The following is a 21729-nucleotide window of genomic DNA, read 5'->3' as shown; positions in this document are numbered from 1 at the left end:
TAGTTTTAGATTACATTTTACTCAACCATGAGTGTTTTAAGGCAGAGGGATAGATGCCACTGTTAAAGTTATGGCGCTGCTGTGGTAATCAATATATGGCTGTATACCCATTAAACCTTATCAAATGAACAAAGGTCACAACTTGCTGTTCAGCACATGTATGAGTGCATGATTATTGTACACGCTCATAGCACTCAAATATACACTGAGTGTACAGAACAGCCTCAATTCGTCGGTGCATGGACTCTACAAGGTGTCGAAAGCGTTCCACAGGGTTGCTGGCCCATGTTGACTCCAATACTTCCCACAGTTGTGTCAAGTTGTCTGGATGTCCTTTGGGTGGTGGACCATTTTTGATACACAGGGAAACTATTGTGTAAAAAAAAAACAGCAGCGTTGCAGTTCTTGACACAAAACAGAGCACCTGACACCTACCATACCCCGTTCAAAGGCACTTAAACCTGGTCATTTGGTTGAAACATTTTTTCTTAAACAGCAGCTAACGGAACAAAACGAGGATAAACATTCTTGAACTTGTCCAATAGAAACTTGTTTGCAGTTGTTTGGACTATTGATTACACCCTAGATCAGCTAGACGCAGGCAGAGTGTGCAATGCCGTATTGAATGAGTCACTGTCTGTCACCTTGATTTCTCGACTTGTGCACCTACTTTGTAAACTTTTAATCGTAGGCTAGGTTGTAGCAATCTCATGATGGGTATAGGGGAAATGAGAGTTGTAGTAGCCTAAACCTAGCCCGTTACATTGAACTGGGTGAATGGAATATGAATGACAGTCATCAATATGCTGTAATATAAATAAGGCTATACTCATTCAAATAAACCATCCTCCCTAATCTTAAACGGCACTGACCGCCACTGCCTTCCATTCCTCCTTGAGGTATAAATGACAGGTGAAACTCATGTGGAGCCAATTCACCTGTCCAATCAGTGAGTCTTCAAGGAAGGATGCACTTTTTAAAGGAAGGTCAATATAATCCTTCTCGTTTGGAATCTCTAAAGATATTAAGAATTGTTTTGGAATTTAGTCAATAATACACATCTGAAAATATCAGGAGGTTCATTATACAGATGAACTAAACAGACCTACTCACACCCTTGCAGTTTTCACATTGTGCTTTATTCAATAGCATTTTTTAACAATGTAGCTAACATCATTGGGACACTTGAACATAAGAAAGTTAGCTGGCTTAATTGTATTGCAGATCCTCTATTTCTTAATCCCAAGAGGGGACATTGGATCAGTCACCAGAAATACACTTACAGCAACAATAGGCTGAGCACTGATGGCTGGTGAAACAAGCATAACCCATGACTTACAGAGAAGCAAATGGATTCAATAGAAGAGACTGTAAACCCATGGAATCAAAAACATCAATACAATGAATAATGACATTGAATAATGTGCAAAGTATAATACAATACCTACAAAATACACAGGAACTGTACAACACAAATAACTATACAATCAAGGTGAAAAATCTGTCAATGTGTTCTTGAGCAAGGCACTTCACCCTAATTTGCTCCAGGGGCAGAGTACTACTATGGCTGACCATGTAAAACAACACATTTTACAGCACGTATCCCAGTGTGACAATAAAATATATATTTTAGGAGGATTGTAAACAAAACATTTGTCCCATTGCTTTGCTTCAAAACTCCCCAGTGGTGCAGGTCTAAGGCAATGCATCTCAGTGCAAGGAGTCACTACAGTCCCTGGTTCTAATCCAGGCTGTATCACATCCGGCCGTGATTGGGAGTCCCATAGGGCGGTGCACAATTGGCCCAGTGTCGTCCGGTGTAGGCGGTCATTGTAAATAAGAATTTGTTCTTAACTGACTTGCCTAGTTAAATTACAGTTTAACTAAATAAATGGGTCACACTGAACATAGCCTACACTGGACCATTGCCTCTTGATGTTTACTCTGTGGGGTTATACAAATCCATGGTAACTCAACAAGTGGAGTCCATTTGTGTCCAGGAAATGTCATTCGTATGTCCTTTACAGTTTGTATCAACAGAATCTACAGTACATCACAAGTTCCATAAGGTCCATGGAGATGTTGTGATCTGTAGACTTCATCAGTTCAAGGGCATTTGCTCAATGTATCTGGCACCAGCTTTCAAAGACCAGGTGGAGTGTCTTACAAAATGGCATTTGTGTTTTATTCCAATTACCGTCAACTGACTTGGACTGACCATTTGAAATCATGGACACACCTGACCTTTCCCAGAACAGAACAGACCTGGCTCCTACTAAGGTTTCCATCTTCATCCCCAGTATTGGAAGACAGGCTGTCTATCAAGGTCATGACCTTTTTAATCTTTACACCACAAAACAAATGTGTCAGCCTCCAACTTCTATTTAAAAACAGAGTCTAGATCACATTCACCATGTAGTGGACAGAAATTGGGCCCTACTGCCTAGTCTAGTTTTCAAGCCAATGAACCACACATTAGACTGGATTGTTCTGATGAATGTCCTGGAGGCTTGAATCTGTATAATATTCATAAGACACATTTTAGCTCAAATCTGGCTGAAATTCATGAACAAGTATACTGCACCATTCTGATGTTATAGGCTACCTTACCTGTTCTTGTTCCCACAAACAGCATTGATGTTCCCTCTCTGTCTGATACCTAGTAAAAGGAAACCTCAACTCAATAAAACTTTAAAAAGTGCAACCTTTGAGGTAATAGACATTCCTGTCAGCCATCTCCTTACCACATTGAGTATGATAGAAAATACTGCTGTATAAAGTGGGTATTGGGGGACTATTCATTAACATACCTCTGTAGGGCTTTGTGTCTCTGGAAAAGTCCTCCCTGGAAAAGTACAAGAATCAACATTGAGACAGAAACTAATTTGGAACTTGATAACATACTGTTTGACAGGGGTGTTGTCATGATATTCAGAACATTATTGTGCATTTCATTTTATTAATCTTGTACTGGTACGTCCTGTATGTAGCTCCCTTCTTGTGTGATCTGGTACTTCCTGTATGTAGCACCATTCTTGTGTGATCTAGTACTGGTACTTCCTGTATGTAGCATCATTCTTGAGTGATCTAGTACTGGTACTTCCTGTATGTAGCTCCATTCTTGTGTATTTTATTTGAATCATCGTTACTATTTTGTATTTATTTTTTAACTGCATCATTTGGAAGGGCTCGTAAGCAAGCGGTAAAGTCTACACCTGTTGTATTCGGCAAATAAAATGTGATTTGATTCAGTGTTGGATGTTTCTAACTTGTTCATCTGGGCAATTAAAACAAATGAAACGGTACAATGCCCCAAAATAATCTCACCAGATACAGGACCTTTCATTTTTCTTCTAATAGCTACTGCTGCCATCACAGCTAGTACCACCACCACCACCACCACCACCACAGCAGATATTATTGCTATGGGAGGGGAGGTCTGTGGTCCACATTCAGAGTCAGACCAATGAGTTCCAGGTTTAATTTGCTGAAGCTTCAAGGTATCACATCTATAATAGGAGAAATAGACCACTGGTAAATTGACAATGCGGTCATCCAACATTCAGTTTTATATTTCTATGTTAATATTGTAGTATTTAGATGATATTTTGAGGGAAATAACCATTGTACATGAGCCACACTTACTGTGTGTGTGGCTGGCAGGATATAAATGATCCATTTGAATAGGTGTCACCAGTACAGTCAGAACACACAGTATCTGTAGACGTTGTTCCTGCATCAACACAGGGTGAAACTCATTAAGGATCATAACTTGATGTGCTTAACTCATGATTGCATAAATCATGTACTAATGTCAATATTTGCATGAAGACCAACCTGTGTGACTGATGTATTGACCAGGTTCACAGCTGCTGTGTCTCTGGGCTGCTCTACAACCCTCCTTAGTTGGGTCTAGACAGTAGAACCCCTCCAGTGCCCCACAGACAGTGTCTGATGAAGGTCTACATGACCGCTTTACCTTCAAACCAAAACCTGGGTCACAGTTTGTACACAGTATGCATGCTGTAAGACCATTGGGTTCATCAAGGAAAGTGGAGTAGGTACAGGGGACACAGGAAGTACTTGTAAATTCTGTACAGTGTTTATGTACCCGGTTTCCTGTGGGATAAAGGTCAGTGTCATGGATTGATTGGTATTGAAATGTATTTTCTTCATAATAATCCATATAGTATACAGAGCTGGTCCTTACCTGGTGAACACATAGGACAGCATTCAACACCTGTTCTGTACTCTGCTCTACCACATGCAATAGAGAGCTGAATGTTTAGAAGTGTAAAAATGATAGTTAGGTTCATCTGTAAATAGAGAAAATGAACACATTACCACTGTTGAAAAATAGGGGGGGGGGTTCACATTGACAAACGCAGGGTTGAAGAGAGTTTGGGGTTGAAGTAGAGATGAAACTGGAGGAGAGTTCAGATTGACAGTTCAAAATAGAGAGAAAGCATAGTTAAGATGTTCTGATTAATAAATGTCAGTGAAATTTACATACAGATTGATTTAACATTTTTAATAAATTAGCTTTTGCAAGCCAATGTTCAAAGACCAAACAATTTTCAAAACAAGAATTTGACACAGAAAATGTGAATAAACCCAGGATGACTGACAGACGCTGAATTGAGCTACATTCAGCCATCTTGGTGAAGATTTAGAAAATATAGAAATGCATGTATTAATGTCTACATTCATTTTTGATAAGTAGCCTATATTCTATTACAGACACCTAAATGCATACTTATTAATTATTTTATGTTAAAAGTTTTTAATTAAAATATTTTTTTGTAGTAATGTTACTGTCCCCACTTCGACAAATAAATACTCAAATACAAGTAATTTGATCCTTGAAACATTTTATTGAATGGAAAATGTTCATTCCTATTCCTATTCCTGCTTCCAATATACAGTGCATTCAGAGAGTATTCAGACCATGACTTTTTCCACATTTTGCTATGTTACAGCCTTATTCTAAAATGTATTCACAACACCCCATAACAAATCTACACACAACACCCCATAACGAGAAAGCAAACACAGGATTATTGTTTTTCAAGTTTAAGAATCAAATAAAAAATAACAATAAACTGATCACATTCACATAAGTATTCAGACCCTTTACTTAGTACGTTGCTGAAGCACATTTGGTAGTGATTGCAACCTTAAATCTTCTTGGGTATGACGTTACAAGCTTGGCACACCTGCATTTGGGGAGTTTCTCACATTCTTCTCTGCAGATCCTCTCAAGCTCTGTCAGGTTGGATGGGGAGCGTAGCTGCACAGCTACTTTCAGGTCTCTCCAGAGATGTTTGATCGGGCTCTGGCTGGGCCACTTAAGGATATTTAGAGACCTGTCCCGAAGTCACTCCAACATTGTCTTGGCTGTGAGCTTAGGGTCGTTGTTCTGTTGGAAGGTGAACCATCGCCCCAGTTTGAGGTCCTGAGCAGGTTTTCATCAAGGATCTCTGTATTTTCCCCCGTTCATCTTTCCATCGATCCTGACTAGTCTCCCAGTCCCTGCCACTGAAAAACATCCCCATAGCATGATGCTGCCGCCACCATGCTTCACCGTAGGGGTGGTGCTGGGTTTCCTCCAGACGTTAAGCTTGGCATTCAGGCCAAAGAGTTCAATCTTGGTTTCATCAGATCAGAGAATCTTGTTTCTCATGGTACGAAAGTCCTTTAGGTGCCTTTTGGCAAACTCGAGGCGGGCTGTCATGGGCCTTTTACTGAGGAGTGGCTTCCGTCTGGCCACTCTACCATAAAGGCCTGATTGGTGGAGTGCTGCAGAGGTGGTTTTCCTTCTGGAAGGTTTTCCCATCTCCACAGAGGAACTCTGGAGCTCTGTCAGAGTGACCATCGGATTCTTGGTCACCTCCCTGACCAAGGCCCTTCTCCCCCGATTGTGCCGTTTGCCCGGGCGGCTAGCTCTAGGAAGAGTCTTGGTGGTTCCAAATTTCTTCCATTTAAGAATGATGGAGGCCACTGTGCTCTTGGGGACCTTCAATGCTGCAGAAATTTTTTGGTACCCTTCCCCAGATCTGTGCCTTGACACAATCCTGTCTTAGAGCTCTATGGACAATTCCCTCAACCTCGTGGCTTGGTTTCTGCTCTGATATGCACTGTCAACTGTGGGACCTTATATAGACAGGTGTGTGTGCCTTTCCAAATCATATCCAATCAATTGAATTCACCACAGGTGGATTCCAATCAAGTTGTAAAAACATCTCAAGGATGATCATGGGAAACAGAATGCACCTGAGCTCAATTTCGAGTCTCATAGCAAAGGATCTGAATACTTATGTAAATAAGATATATTTTTTCACTTTGTCATTATGGGGTATTATGTGTAGATTGATGAGGAAAAATATTGATTTAATCCATTTTAGAATAAGGCTGTAACGGGGAAAAAACGGCACTGAAGGAGTCTGAAAACTTTCCGAATGCACTGTACATCATTGGTATACACTCTGAGCATACTATCTGGTTCCATTTACTGCTGTAGCGTGAAATGATGCCAAGCTACTAAGCTTACAAAACCCAAACGTTTAACTTACTATCCATATCAAGCTTTGAAACTGAGCCATGGTTCTCCAATCCTCAACATCTCAGTGGAAGAAGGTCCACCTCCCTGGAATCTTAGATTTGAACTAAGAACATCCCGGTTGTCGTCAATCCTCATGTCGACCTTGAGTCACACACAAATAAAATTGGAAAAGTTTAATATCATACAATATTAAAATATTTTCCGTACACTATTTAACCAACGTTAAATTAGAGCTGATTATTTTTGGTTCAATGGAGTCTTATCGTATATGGCAATAAAACATTTCTGTGTTATGTGAACCAACATGTTAAAACCTAAAAATGCTGTCTCCCATTGCCTAGCAACCAAATGCCTTGTATTACACAGTGATTTGTAGTACAACGGTGGTGTCATGCTGGATGAAAAATGTATGCCCTTCTGTTAAAAGGGTTGATTTTTTTTACTCACCAATATTTTATTTGACCTTTATTTAACTAGGCAAGTCAGTTAAGAACAAATTCTTATTTTCAATGACGGCCTAGTGGTTTAACTGCCTTGTCCAGGAGCAGAACCACAGATTTTGACCTTGTCAGCTCTGGGATTCGATCTTGCAACCTTTCGGTTACTAGTCCAACGCTCTAACCACTAGGCTACTTGCCGCCCCCACGGCATCCAATATAAGGACACAGTGTGGTCAAAGACTTAGCTCTTGTCACGATGGGGTTATTACATACTTTTGGTAATGTAGTGTATGTGGACACCTGCTCGTTGAACATCTCATTCCAAAATCATGGTTGTTAATATGGAAACAATGAAATTCTAGACGATTCTGTGCTTCCAACTTTGTAGCAACAGTTTGGGGAAGGCCAATTCCTGTTTCAGCATGACAACACCCTAAGCGAGGTTCGTACAGAAATGTTTTGTCGAGTTCGATGTGGAAGATCTTGACTGGCCTGCAGATCCCTGACCCAAACCCCATCGAAACACCTTTGGGATGAATTGGAACACCAACTGCGAGCAAAGCCTAATCGCTAAACCTCACCAATCCTCGTGGCTGAAGTCCCCTCAGCAATGTTCCAACATCTAGTGGAAAGCCTTCCCAGACAAGTGGATGCTGTTATAGCAGCAAAGGGGGGACCAACTCCATATTAATGCCCATGATTATGGAATAAGATGTTTGACGAGCAGTTGTCCACATTCTTTTTCATGTAGACCATGTCACAGCGGTGTAGATGGTACAATGACTCTCTACACCAGGGGTTACCAAACTGTTTCAGTCAGGCCCCCTTCCAGCATTGGGGAACATCCCGCGCCCATGTCTATTTCTATGGGCACAAGCACCCTTCATGACACAAACTGTTCAAACCCCTCTTGTTGGTGTAGAGAATTTAGCAGGTTCAAAGCATATTTCCTGCAATTTTGTCACGGGGTGCAGAGAAGATTTGGGTGTTTTAAAAGGTCATTTTCTTGCAATTCTATACATTTTTCCATATCTAATGTGTATTCATGTCATCTTTGAGTGTCTCAAACATTACCACAAAATCTATGGGCTACAAAACCTAGCTAAAATGTTTGCTGACATGGGCTAGTTGATCTGGACATTTCTGTCAAGTTACAAATTGTTATGTAAGAGAGAAACTGAAGACCCAATTTCGAAATTGAACCTTCGGGAATTCTGATCGGATTTATGTAACTCAAAATATAAAAAAGTGAGGTGTCACTTTGCTTTGGGAGTTCTGATGCGCAAGTTATACTAATGCAAAGCCATATGTTAGATGTTGTAACGGTTATGCTACTTAATGTTACCCTTTAAGCAAGTGTCTAGCTAAAACAACGCTGACCAGCCTCTTGGCGTTTGTCTTATATTGTCTTGGCTGGACAGCGTCGTGTCCTTTAGGGCTAGCACTAACTAACGTAAAATAACACTTTAGCTAACAGTTAATTTCGAATACGAAAATCATATTTCAAAATACGATATTAATACATATTTAATCAATATTGAATACACTTTTCTTACACACGTAACAGAGCAGTCTTACCTGTTAGATGAACTCGGAGTAGTTTACACTTTCGTTTAATGAAGGAGATACTTTCCAGCCGTAGTGCTATCTGGGATCCTTGGAACGTCCTTAACCCTTAAAGCTGCAGTATGTACCTTTTGGGCGAACAGACCAAATGTGCATATACATTTGAGTTATAGATCCGTAATTCTCATTTAAAGCAAGTCTAATTCTATGATTCTCATGTTTAAATAAATGTTTTACGTCTTTTATTTTCATTTTGGAAATACTAGTCCCTTTTCCACTGCCACGCATTCATGTTCTTTGGAACTATTCATCTTTCTGTGCTACACCTTCTTTGATAAATGTAGCACACCTACCACCCAAACTCTCTATTCTATCACTTCTCACAGAGATAAACCCAGGTATAAAATAATCAAATTGCCATATGAACTCAGACTACTTTTTGTTTATGAGGGATTTAGCAATAACCATGGAATCTGGGATCCTTGGGACGTCACTGCCCTCAACTCCAAAGCTTTCATTTTTGTTTCTGAGGGACTTTCCATGGTTAGTACTATCCAGCATCCTGGGGATGTCACTACCCTCAACCCCAATCTTATCTAACCTTAAAGCTGCAATAAGTGACCGGACCAAATTCGCATAGAAATTTGAGTTATAGATCTGTCATTATAATTTAAAGCAAGTCTAAGAAGCGGTAGATCTGTTATACAGTATGTTCACTATTTCTATGCTTCCCTTGTTTAAGTAAATGTTTTGCGTCTTCAACTTTCAGTTTTGAAAATACAATGTTTTCGGTTATGGAGAAGATATTTCACAGCGATTTAGATGGTACAATGGTCTCTGCACCAGGTGTTCCCAAACTTTTTAACTCTGACCCCCTTTCCAGCATTGTGGAACCTCCCGCGCCCCGTCTATTTCTATGGGCACAAGCTATGGGTTTACATTTGTATTTTTGTCGAGAGCAAAACGGTTTTCTTTTCAATCAAAAATAATTATTTTGAAATTAAAAACGGGGCTTCAAAGTTTTTTTTTTTAATTTACAAATGTGCAATCAAATATTTTCTAATATCATTCCCCAAAAATATTTCAGGAACAAAAAATGTATTTGAAAACTAAACTCCAATTTAATTTCGCAATCAACCACCCTCCATTTTGGCTAGACTGCTCTCTTTGCTTGCAGTTCCTCTTTATTTTTGCTTTTGAAACCTTTTTGTTGTTGATTGAAACACCGGTTCCTCGTTTGCACTTTTGACCCCACAGCTGTGGGCGGGCTTTAGTGGGAGGTGTGGAGGATGCTTTTCCATTGGTCAGGTCAGTATCAATAAGGACTGTGTGGTGATGGCGTCTCAGGTAAGCAGCACTGGGCGGTCTTCCGTCCAACCTCTACATAGCTAGTAGTTCAGTGATGCAAACTAGTCACCTTTCTGCGAAATTCACGGTTTTGGTATTCGACTCCTTGCCGTTCCTCAAGTTATAACGCGTTAACGTTATTTGCTTACTGGAACCTGGCAATCTGTGTGAAACATTAACTAGCTAACGAAATAACCACTATCTGTTAACTAATGTTTTCCCTCTATAGTATGTGGTTAATTTTCAGAATGAGAGAATTAGGTGAAAATGAGGCTTTGCTTGTTAAACAAGTGGATTCAGTGATCAAGTGTAGCAGGAGCTGGGCCTGGCTTAAACTGGATGCCACTATAGAGGTGAAAGGAACACCACACACTTTCCCTCTTTCTCACTTCTTCTTGCACATTGTAGAACAGATGTCCACAGGCAGAAAGTGTACAATGTAATAATGTTCAGTGTAGCCCAAAGATATTGTTTTTGTTGTGTTGAATTTGACAGTAACACTTGTGTGTGAGTGAGGGGGATAATACATTTTTTTTTTACTCAGTGAATGTTATTTTTGCACACATATAGCCTTGTGCCCTTGATCGATGTCTATAGTGGCCACTATAATAGAGCAAAAATAGAATGCCTGTTTATTTCATTATATTTCTACTTTAAAATGTTTTTTTTTCCTCAACTGTGGCTACACAGGCCCCATCAACTTGGATCACAAGGAGAGCATAATAAGGTATGTGAAATGTTTTCTTATTTAACAAAGCACCCATTAGCCTTCATGGGTTGATACATTTGATCTGAGTTGAAATTACATTTTAAATTGCATTCATACATTTCAACAACCCACAATTTGTGTCATGTGATTTCATTTAATATGTTTCAAACAAATTCGTTTTTGGAGTACATTATCATGACCATTCATACAAGAGCACCAAGGTTTCTGCAGTAAGATATGCTAATCTCAATGAATGTCCATGTCTCTATCTGTTTCCTTTTGTAAAGAGACATTTTGCTACATGCAACCACAAAACGTTCGGCGATGCTTCAGCAGCTGCATGAAGGCCTTGAAGTCTACATCCTAATTGAGGTCCTGCAGAAGAAACCGAAGCTAATGTCACACATTGGCCCCATTATTTATAGAAAGACCCTTCTACAAAGTATTAAGATAGTTCTATATTTAATACATTTTGCAAAAATGAGAATAAACATATTTTCACTTTCTCTTTATGGGGTTTTGTGTATAGATGGGTGATGGGGAAGAAAATATTTAATCCATTTCAAATTCAGGCTTAAAATTCAAGGGGTGTGAATACTTTCTGAAAGCACAGTATGCTCTGTCAAATAATAAACATGGCTTTTGTTAAAATCAAATCAAATTTTATTGATCACATGGTCAGCAGATGTTAATGCAAATGTAGCGAAATGCTTGTGCTTCTAGTTCCGACCATGCAGTAATATCTAACAATGGACTAACTAGTGTGCAGACTCATCAAAACAGATTATATATTATATTCTAGCATGTCATGACATGGTGACATGGACAGTGTCAACCAATGAGCAGAAGCTCATGGCGCACCAGCGACTCCTGTGGCGGGCCGGGCGCAGTGCACGCTAACCAAGGTCGCCAGGTGCACAGTGTTTCCTCCGACACATTGGTGTGGCTGGCTTTTGCGTTGGATGCTCACTGTTAAGCAGTGCGGCTTGGTTGGGTTGTGTTTCGTAGGACGCATGGCTTTCGACCTTCATCTCTCCTGAGCCCGTACGGGAGTTGTAGCGATGAGACAAGATAGTAATTACTAACAATTGGATACCACGAAAAAATATATAAATAATTCAGGATTAGTTGTGAGGTTATGACTTGCTTCACTTGACTCAACCACGTTCAGGTTCTCTCATTGAAGCAGGGATTCTGAGCCTCCATACTGTACATCTAAAATGTCTTTCATTTTGATCTGTTTTTGATCATGATTGCTGAATGATTTCCTTTACAAGTCAGTGTTGAAGACAGCTCTGTGTCACTGTTCTTTTACACAACTTTCTTTTAGGTTTCATTAAAAGCTCTGCAAGACTTCTCACAAATTACAAAAAAACAACTGAAGCAGATAGAGGTATAATCACACTGGAAGAGCTGTGTTTGTGGCCATGTTCCAAAACACAGACAAGGCCACCATGCAAGATAAGATTCGTTTTTAGGTCTTATACAAGAAGATAACATAACGTCAGGACCCCACTCAGAGCATGGCCTCTCTCAGCCTGTGGAGCTCCTCTTCTAGCATGGCTATCTACTGGCTCGTCTCCTGCACCTCCTTCTCCAACTCCCTTAGTTTGTCTGGAGGTCAGGAATCTATCAACTCAGCCTTCAATACAAAGAAACACACAGAACACAGATGACCAAGGTTATTTCAGCTCCTCATTTTAAATATTTATTTTCTTTACAATTTTGGCTTTTCATTTTTTTTCTTCAGTTTCACAGTTCTTGACACAAAACGGTGTGCCTGACACCTACCATACCCCGTTCAAAGGCACTTAAACCTGGTCATTTGGTTGAAACATTTTTTCTTAAACAGCAGCTAACGGAACAAAACGAGGATAAACATTCTTGAATTTGTCCAATAGAAACTTGTTTGCAGTTGTTTGGACTATTGATTACACCCTAGATCAGCTAGACGCAGGCAAAGAGTGTGCAAGGCCGTATTGAATGAGTCACTGTCTGTCACCTTGATTTCTCGACTTGTGCACCTACTTTGTAAACTTTTAATCGTAGGCTAGGTTGTAGCAATCTCATGATGGGTATAGGGGAAATGAGAGTTGTAGTAGCCTAAACCTAGCCCGTTACATTGAGCTGGGTGAATGGAATATGAATGACAGTCATCAATATGCTGTAATATAAATAAGGCTATACTCATTCAAATAAACCATCCTCCCTAATCTTAAACGGCACTGACCGCCACTGCCTTCCATTCCTCCTTGAGGTATAAATGACAGGTGAAACTCATGTGGAGCCAATTCACCTGTCCAATCAGTGAGTCTTCAAGGAAGGATGCACTTTTTAAAGGAAGGTCAATATAATCCTTCTGGTTTGGAATCTCTAAAGATATTAAAAATGGTTTTGGAATTTAGTCAATAATACACATCTGAAAATATCAGGAGGTTCATTATACAGATGAACTAAACAGACCTACTGACACACTTGCAGTTTTCACATTTTGCTTTATTCAATAGCATTTTAACAATGTAGCTAACATCATTGGGACACTTGAACATAATAAAGTTAGCTGGCTTAATTGTATTGCAGATCCTCTATTTCTTAATCCTAGAGGGGACATTGGATCAGTCACCAGAAATACACTTACAGCAACAATAGGCTGAGCACTGATGGCTGGTGAAATAAGCATAACCCATGACTTACAGAGAAGCAAATTGATTCAATAGAAGAGACTGTAAACCCATGGAATCAAAAACATCAATACAATGATTAATGACATTGAATAATGTGTATAATACAATACCTACAAAATACACAGGAACTGTACAACACAAATAACTATACAATCAAGGTGAAAAATCTGTCAATGTGTTCTTGAGCAAGGCACTTAACCCTCATTTGCTCCAGGGGCAGAGTACTACTATGGCTGACCATGTAAAACAACACATTTCACAGCACGTATCCCCCAGTGTGTGACAATAAAATATATATTTTAGGAGGATCATAAGAACAGAACTGTAAACAAAACATTTGTCCCATTGCTTTGCTTCAGAGCTCCCCAGTGGCGCAGGTCTAAGGCAATGCATCTCAGTGCAAGGAGTCACTACAGTCCCTGGTTCTAATCCAGGCTGTATCACATCCGGCCGTGATTGGGAGTCCCATAGGGCGGTGCACAATTGGCCCAGTGTCGTCCGGTGTAGGACTGACCATTTGAAATCATGGACACACCTGACCTTTCCCAGAACAGAACAGACCTGGCTCCTACTAAGGTTTCCATCTTCATCCCCAGTATTGGAAGACAGGCTGTCTATCAAGGTCATGGCCTTTTTAATCTTTACACCACAAAACAAATGTGTCAGCCTCCAACTTCTATTTAAAAACAGAGTCTAGATCACATTCACCATGTAGTGGACAGAAATTGGGCCCTACTGCCTAGTCTAGTTTTCAAGCCAATGAACCACACAGACTGGATTGTTCTGATGAATGTCCTGGAGGCTTGAATCTGTATAATATTCATAAGACACATTTTAGCTCAAATCTGGCTGAAATTCATGAACAAGTATACTGTACCATTCTGATGTTATAGGCTACCTTACCTGTTCTTGTTCCCACAAACAACATTGATGTTCCCTCTGTCTGATACCTAGTAAAAGGAAACGTCAACTCAATAAAAGTGCAAACTTTGAGGTAATAGAAATTCCTGTCAGCCATCTCCTTACCACATTGAGTATGATAGAAAATACTACTGTATTAAGTAGGTATTGGGGGATTATTCATTCACATACCTCTGTAGGGCATTGTGACTCTGGAAAAGTCCTCTCTGGAAAAGTACAAGAATCAACATTGAGACAAACTAATATGGAACTCGATAACATACTGTTTGACAGGGGTGTTGTCATGATATTCAGAACATTATTGTGCATTTCATTTTATTAATCTTGCACTGGTACTTCCTGTATGTAGCTCCATTCTTGTGTGATCTAGTACTGGTACTTCCTGTATGTAGCACCATTATTGTGTGATCTAGTACTGGTACTTCCTGTATGTAGCTTATTTTTTAACTGCATCGTTTGGAAGGGCTCGTAAGCAAGCGGTAAAGTCTACACCTGTTGTATTCGGCAAATAAAATGTGATTTGATTCAGTGTTGGATGTTTCTAACTTGTTCATCTGGGCAATTAAAACAAATGAAACGGTACAATGCCCCAAAATAATCTCACCAGATATAGGACCTTTCATTTTTCTTCTAATAGCTACTGCCGTCACTGCTGCTATCACAGGTAGTACCACCACCACCACCACAGCAGCACCAGATATTATTTCAACAATGGAAAGGGAGGTCTGTGGTCCACATTCAGAGTCGGACCAATGAGTTCCAGGTTTAATTTGCTGAAGCTTCAAGGTATCACATCTATAATAGGAGAAATAGACCACTGGTAAATTGACAATGTAGTCATCCAACATTCAGTTTTACATTTTGAAAACTGTTTGCATATTGCAGTATATAGTTTATATTTTGAAGGAAAATATCATTATACATGAGCCACACTTACTGTGTGTGTGGCTGGCAGGATGTAAATGATCCATTTGAATAGGTGTCACCAGTACAGTCAGAACACACAGTATCTGTAGATGTTGTTCCTGCACCAACACAGGGTGAAACTCATTAAGGATCCTAACTCGAGATGTGCTTAACTCATGATTGCATAAATCATGTACTAATGTCAATATTTGCATGAAGACCAACCTGTGTGACTGATGTATTGACCAGGTTCACAGCTGCTGTGTCTCTGGGCTGCTCTACAACCATCCTTAGTTGGGTCTAGACAGTAGAACCCCTCCAGTGTCCCACAGACAGTGTCTGATGAAGGTGTACATGGCTGCTTTACCATCAAACCAAAGCCTGGGTCACAGTTATTTGTGCATGGTATGCATGCCATAAGACCATTGGGTTCATCAAGGAACGTGGAGTAGGTACAGGGGACACAGGAAGTACTTGTAAATTCTGTACAGTGTTTATGTACCCGGTTTCCTGTGGGATAAAGGTCAGTGTCATGGATTGATTGGTATTTTCTTCATAATAATCCATATAGTATACAGAGCTGGTCCTTACCTGGTGAACACATAGGACAGCATTCATCACCTGTTCTGTACTCTGCTCTACCACATGCAATAGAGCGCTGAATGGTTAGAAGTGAACACAAAATGATAGCTAGGTTCATCTGTAAATAGAGAAAATGAACACATTACCACAGTTGAAAAATAGGGTGTGGGGGGGGGGGGTCACATTGACAAACGCAGGGTTGAAGAGAGTTTGGGGTTGAAGTAGAGATGAAACTGGAGGAGAGTTCAGATTGACAGTTCAAAATAGAGAGAAAGCATAGTTAAGATGTTCTGATTAATAAATGTCAGTGAAATTTACATACAGATTGATTTAACATTTTTAATAAATTAGCTTTTGCAAGCCAATGTTCAAAGACCAAACAATTTTCAAAACAAGAATTTGACACAGAAAATGTGAATAAACCCAGGATGACTGACAGACGCTGAATTGAGCTACATTCAGCCATCTTGGTGAAGATTTAGAAAATATAGAAATGCATGTATTAATGTCTACATTCATTTTTGATAAGTAGCCTATATTCTATTACAGACACCTAAATGCATACTTAATTATTTTATGTTGAAAGTTTTTAATTCAAATATTTTTTTGTAGTAATGTTACTGTCCCCACTTCGACAAATAAATACTCAAATACAAGTAATTTCATCCTTGAAACATTTTATTGAATGGAAAATGTTCATTCCTATTCCTATTCCTGCTTCCAATATACAGTGCATTCAGAGAGTATTCAGACCATGACTTTTTCCACATTTTGCTATGTTACAGCCTTATTCTAAAATGTATTCACAACACCCCATAACAAATCTACACACAACACCCCATAACGAGAAAGCAAACACAGGATTATTGTTTTTCAAGTTTAAGAATCAAATTTAAAAAATAACAATAAACTGATCACATTCACATAAGTATTCAGACCCTTTACTTAGTACGTTGCTGAAGCACATTTGGTAGTGATTGCAACCTTAAATCTTCTTGGGTATGACGTTACAAGCTTGGCACACCTGCATTTGGGGAGTTTCTCACATTCTTCTCTGCAGATCCTCTCAAGCTCTGTCAGGTTGGATGGGGAGCGTAGCTGCACAGCTACTTTCAGGTCTCTCCAGAGATGTTTGATCGGGCTCTGGCTGGGCCACTTAAGGATATTTAGAGACCTGTCCCGAAGTCACTCCAACATTGTCTTGGCTGTGAGCTTAGGGTCGTTGTTCTGTTGGAAGGTGAACCATCGCCCCAGTTTGAGGTCCTGAGCAGGTTTTCATCAAGGATCTCTGTATTTTCCCCCGTTCATCTTTCCATCGATCCTGACTAGTCTCCCAGTCCCTGCCACTGAAAAACATCCCCACAGCATGATGCTGCCGCCACCATGCTTCACCGTAGGGGTGGTGCTGGGTTTCCTCCAGACGTTAAGCTTGGCATTCAGGCCAAAGAGTTCAATCTTGGTTTCATCAGATCAGAGAATCTTGTTTCTCATGGTACGAAAGTCCTTTAGGTGCCTTTTGGCAAACTCGAGGCAGGCTGTCATGGGCCTTTTACTGAGGAGTGGCTTCCGTCTGGCCACTCTACCATAAAGGCCTAAATGGTGGAGTGCTGCAGAGGTGGTTTTCCTTCTGGAAGGTTTTCCCATCTCCACAGAGGAACTCTGGTGCTCTGTCAGAGTGACCATCGGATTCTTGGTCACCTCCCTGACCAAGGCCCTTCTCCCCCGATTGCGCCGTTTGCCCGGGCGGCTAGCTCTAGGAAGAGTCTTGGTGGTTCCAAATTTCTTCCATTTAAGAATGATGGAGGCCACTGTGTTCTTGGGGACCTTCAATGCTGCAGACATTTTTTGGTACCCTTCCCCAGATCTGTGCCTCGACACAATCCTGTCTTAGAGCTCTATGGACAATTCCTTCAACCTCATGGCTTGGTTTCTGCTCTGATATGCACTGTCAACTGTGGGACCTTATATAGACAGGTGTGTGTGCCTTTCCAAATCATATCGAATCAATTGAATTCACCACAGGTGGATTCCAATCAAGTTGTAAAAACATCTCAAGGATGCTCAATGGAAACAGGATGCACCTGAGCTCAATTTCTAGTCTCATAGCAAAGGATCTGAATACTTATGTAAATAAGGTATATTTTTTCACTTTGTCATTATGGGGTATTATGTGTAGATTGATGAGGACAAATATTGATTTAATCCATTTTAGAATAAGGCTGTAACGGGGAAAAAACGGCACTGAAGGGCTCTGAACTTTCCGAATGCACTGTACATCATTGGTGTATTCTGAGCATACTATCTGGTTCCATTTACTGCTGTAGCGTGAAATGATGCCAAGCTACTAAGCTTACAAAACCCAAACGTTTAACTTACTATCCATATCAAGCTTTGAAACTGAGCCATGGTTCTCCAATCCTCAACATCTCAGTGGAAGAAGGTCCACCTCCCTGGAATCTTAGATTTGAACTAAGAACATCCCGGTTGTCGTCAATCCTCATGTCGACCTTGAGTCACACACAAATAAAATTGGAAAAGTTTAATATCATACAATATTAAAATATTTTCCGTACACTATTTAACCAACGTTAAATTAGAGCTGATTCATTTTGGTTCAATGGAATTTTATCGTATATGGCAATAAAAAAATTCTGTGTTATGTGAACCAACATGTTAAAACCTAAAAATGCTGTCTCCCATTGCCAGCAACCAAATGCCTTGTATTACACAGTGATTTGTAGTACAACGGTGGTGTCAAGCTGGATGAAAAATGTATGCCCTTCTGTTAAAAGGGTTGATTTTTTTTACTCACCAATATTTTATTTTATCTTTATTTAACTAGGCAAGTCAGTTAAGAACAAATTCTTATTTTCAATGACGGCCTAGTGGTTTAACTGCCTGGAGCAGAACAACAGATTTTGACCTTGTCAGCTTGGGGATTCGATCTTGCAACCTTTCGGTTACTAGTCCAACGCTCTAACCACTAGGCTACTTGCCGCCCCCACGGCATCCAATATAAGGACACAGTGTGGTTAAAGACTTAGCTCTTGTCACGATGGGGTTATTACATACTTTTGGTAATGTAGTGTATGTGGACACCTGCTCGTTCAACATCTCATTCCAAAATCATGGTTGTTAATATGGAAACAATGAAATTCTAGACGATTCTGTGCTTCCAACTTTGTAGCAACAGATTGGGGAAGGCCAATTCCTGTTTCAGCATGACAATACCCTAAGCGAGGTTCGTACAGAAATGTTTTGTTGAGTTCGATGTGGAAGATCTTGACTGGCCTGCAGATCCCTGACCCAAACCCCATCGAAACACCTTTGGGATGAATTGGAACACCAACTGCGAGCAAAGCCTAATCGCTAAACCTCACCAATCCTCGTGGCTGAAGTGAAGCAAGTCCCCTCAGCAATGTTCCAACATCTAGTGGAAAGCCTTCCCAGACAAGTGGATGCTGTTATAGCAGCAAAGGGGGGCCCAACTCCATATTAATGCCCATGATTATGGAATAAGATGTTTGACGAGCAGTTGTCCACATTCTTTTTCATGTAGAGCATGTCACAGCGGTGTAGATGGTACAATGACTCTCTACACCAGGGGTTACCAAACTGTTTCAGTCAGGCCCCCCTTCCAGCATTGGGGAACATCCCGCGCCCATGTCTATTTCTATGGGCACATGCACTGCTCATGACACAAACTGTTCAAACCCCTCGTTGGTGTAGAGAATTTAGCAGGTTTAAAGCATATTTCCTGCAATTCTACACATTTTGTCACGGGGTGCAGATTAGATTTTGGTGTTTTAAAAGGTCATTTTCTTGCAGTTCTATACATTTTGCCATATCTAATGTGTATTCATGTCATCTTTGAGTGTCTCAAACATTACCACAAAATCTATGGGCTACAAAACCTAGCTAAAATGTTTGCTGACATGGGCTAGTTGATCTGGACATTTCTGTCAAGTTACAAATTGTTATTCAAGAGAGAAACTGAAGACCCAATTTCGAAATTGAATCTTCGCAATTCTGATCGGATTTATGTAACTCAAAATGTAAAAGTGAGGTGTCACGTCACTTCGCTTTGGGAGTTTTGATGCGTATACTAATGCAAAGCCATATGTTAGATGTTGTTACGGTTATGCTACTTAATGTTACCCTTTAAGCAGGTGTCTAGCTAAAACAACGCTGACCAGCCTCTTGGCGTTTGTCTTATATTGTCTTGGCTGGACAGCGTCGTGTCCTTTAGGGCTAGCACTAACTAACGTAAAATAACACTTTAGCTAACAGTTAATTTCGAATTCGAAAATCATATTTCAAAATACGATATTAATACATATTTAATCAATATTGAATACACTTTTCTTACACACGTAACAGAGCAGTCTTACCTGTTAGATTAACTCGGAGTAGTTTACACTTTCGTTTAATGAAGGAGATACTTTCCAGCCGCAGTGCTATCTGGGATCCTTGGAACGTCCTTAACCCTTAAAGCTGCAGTATGTACCTTTTGGGCGAACAGACCAAATGTGCATATACATTTGAGTTATAGATCCGTCATTCTAATTTAAAGCAAGTCTAATAAGCGGTAGATCTGTTATACAATATGTTCACTGTTTCTATGCTTCTCATGTTTAAATAAATGTTTTACGTCTTTTATTTTCATTTTGGAAATACTAGTCCCTTTTCCACTGCCACGCATTCATGTTCTTTGGAACTATTAATCTTTCTGTGCTACACCTTCTTTGATAAATGTAGCACACCTACCACAGAGATAAACCCAGGTATAAAATAATCCAATTGCCATATGAACTCAGACTACTTTTTGTTTATGAGGGATTTAGCAATAACCATGGAATCTGGGATCCTTGGGACGTCACTGCCCTCAACTCCAAAGCTTTCATTTTTGTCTCTGAGGGACTTTCCATGGTTAGTACTATCCAGCATCCTGGGGATGTCACTACCCTCAACCCCAATCTTATCTAACCTTAAAGCTGCAATAAGTGACCGGACCAAATTCGCATAGAAATTTGAGTTATAGATCTGTCATTATAATTTAAAGCAAGTCTAAGAAGCGGTAGATCTGTTATACAGTATGTTCACTATTTCTATGCTTCCCTTGTTTAAGTAAATGTTTTGCGTCTTCAACTTTCAGTTTTGAAAATACAATGTTTTCGGTTATGGAGAAGATATTTCACAGCGATTTAGATGGTACAATGGTCTCTGCACCAGGTGTTCCCAAACTTTTTAACTCTGACCCCCTTTCCAGCAATGTGGATGGAACATCCCGCGCCCCGTCTATTTCTATGGGCACAAGCTATGGGTTTACATTTGTATTTTTGTCGAGAGCAAAACGGTTTTCTTTTCAATCAAAAATAATTATTTTGAAATTAAAAACGGGGCTTCAAAGTTGTTGTTTTTTATTTACAAATGTGCAATCAAATATTTTCTAATATCATTCCCCAAAAATATTTCAGGAACAAAAAATGTATTTGAAAACTAAACTCCAATTTAATTTCGCAATCAACCACCCTCCATTTTGGCTAGACTGCTCTCTTTGCTTGCAGTTCCTCTTTATTTTTGCTTTTGAAACCTTTTTGTTGTTGATTGAAACACCAGTTCCTCGTTTGCACTTTTGACCCCACAGCTGTGGGCGGGCTTTAGTGGGAGGTGTGGAGGATGCTTTTCCATTGGTCAGGTCAGTATCAATAAGGACTGTGTGGTGATGGCGTCTCAGCACTGGGCGGTCTTCCGTCCAACCTCTACATAGCTAGTAGTTCAGTGATGCAAACTAGTCACCTTTCTGCGAAATTCACGGTTTTGGTATTCGACTCCTTGCCGTTCCTCAAGTTATAACGCGTTAACGTTATTTGCTTACTGGAACCTGGCAATCTGTGTGAAACATTAACTAGCTAACGAAATAACCACTATCTGTTAACTAATGTTTTCCCTCTATAGTATGTGGTTAATTTTCAGAATGAGAGAATTAGGTGAAAATGAGGCTTTGCTTGT

General features: G+C 40.0%; 2 protein-coding genes across 2 annotated transcripts; both read right to left on the bottom strand.

Annotated features, from left to right (window-relative positions):
• Window positions 1-1120: 1120 nt before the first annotated feature.
• Window positions 1121-8687, bottom strand: LOC139416900 (tumor necrosis factor receptor superfamily member 14-like). The gene is made up of 9 exons (XM_071166069.1): window positions 8581-8687; window positions 6573-6703; window positions 4211-4316; window positions 3838-4119; window positions 3646-3733; window positions 3328-3509; window positions 2811-2830; window positions 2611-2659; window positions 1121-2516 (listed from the first exon to the last, which is right to left on the bottom strand). The coding sequence occupies exons 2-9, from the start codon at window positions 6600-6602 to the stop codon at window positions 2476-2478; spliced, it is 798 nt and encodes a 265-aa protein (XP_071022170.1). The 5' UTR covers window positions 6603-6703; window positions 8581-8687; the 3' UTR covers window positions 1121-2475.
• Window positions 8688-14428: 5741 nt separating this feature from the next.
• Window positions 14429-20174, bottom strand: LOC139416897 (tumor necrosis factor receptor superfamily member 14-like). The gene is made up of 6 exons (XM_071166061.1): window positions 20109-20174; window positions 18094-18224; window positions 15727-15835; window positions 15361-15645; window positions 15167-15254; window positions 14429-15024 (listed from the first exon to the last, which is right to left on the bottom strand). The coding sequence occupies exons 2-6, from the start codon at window positions 18121-18123 to the stop codon at window positions 14673-14675; spliced, it is 864 nt and encodes a 287-aa protein (XP_071022162.1). The 5' UTR covers window positions 18124-18224; window positions 20109-20174; the 3' UTR covers window positions 14429-14672.
• Window positions 20175-21729: the final 1555 nt, after the last annotated feature.

This window comes from Oncorhynchus clarkii, chromosome 9 (genome assembly GCF_045791955.1).
Source record: "Oncorhynchus clarkii lewisi isolate Uvic-CL-2024 chromosome 9, UVic_Ocla_1.0, whole genome shotgun sequence".
In the NCBI taxonomy this organism is placed as follows: Eukaryota; Metazoa; Chordata; class Actinopteri; order Salmoniformes; family Salmonidae; genus Oncorhynchus; species Oncorhynchus clarkii.
The sequence above is the reverse complement of the archived record's forward strand: the minus strand, read 5'-3'. Positions and strand labels throughout refer to the sequence as shown.

What these genes read in the sequence shown, in the direction of transcription:
- LOC139416897 (XM_071166061.1), bottom strand. Translation starts at nt 18,123, where the DNA reads ATGGCTCAGTTTCAAAGCTTGATATGGATA. An exon ending in CTGTCCTATGTGTTCACCAG is followed by an intron (nt 15,646 to 15,726) that starts GTAAGGACCAGC and finishes TTTATCCCACAG; the next exon opens with GAAACCGGGTACATAAACAC. An exon ending in TCCTGCCAGCCACACACACA is followed by an intron (nt 15,025 to 15,166) that starts GTAAGTGTGGCT and finishes CTCCTATTATAG; the next exon opens with ATGTGATACCTTGAAGCTTC.
- LOC139416900 (XM_071166069.1), bottom strand. Translation starts at nt 6,602, where the DNA reads ATGGCTCAGTTTCAAAGCTTGATATGGATA. An exon ending in TCCTGCCAGCCACACACACA is followed by an intron (nt 3,510 to 3,645) that starts GTAAGTGTGGCT and finishes CTCCTATTATAG; the next exon opens with ATGTGATACCTTGAAGCTTC. An exon ending in AATGAAAGGTCCTGTATCTG is followed by an intron (nt 2,831 to 3,327) that starts GTGAGATTATTT and finishes GGACTTTTCCAG; the next exon opens with AGACACAAAGCCCTACAGAG.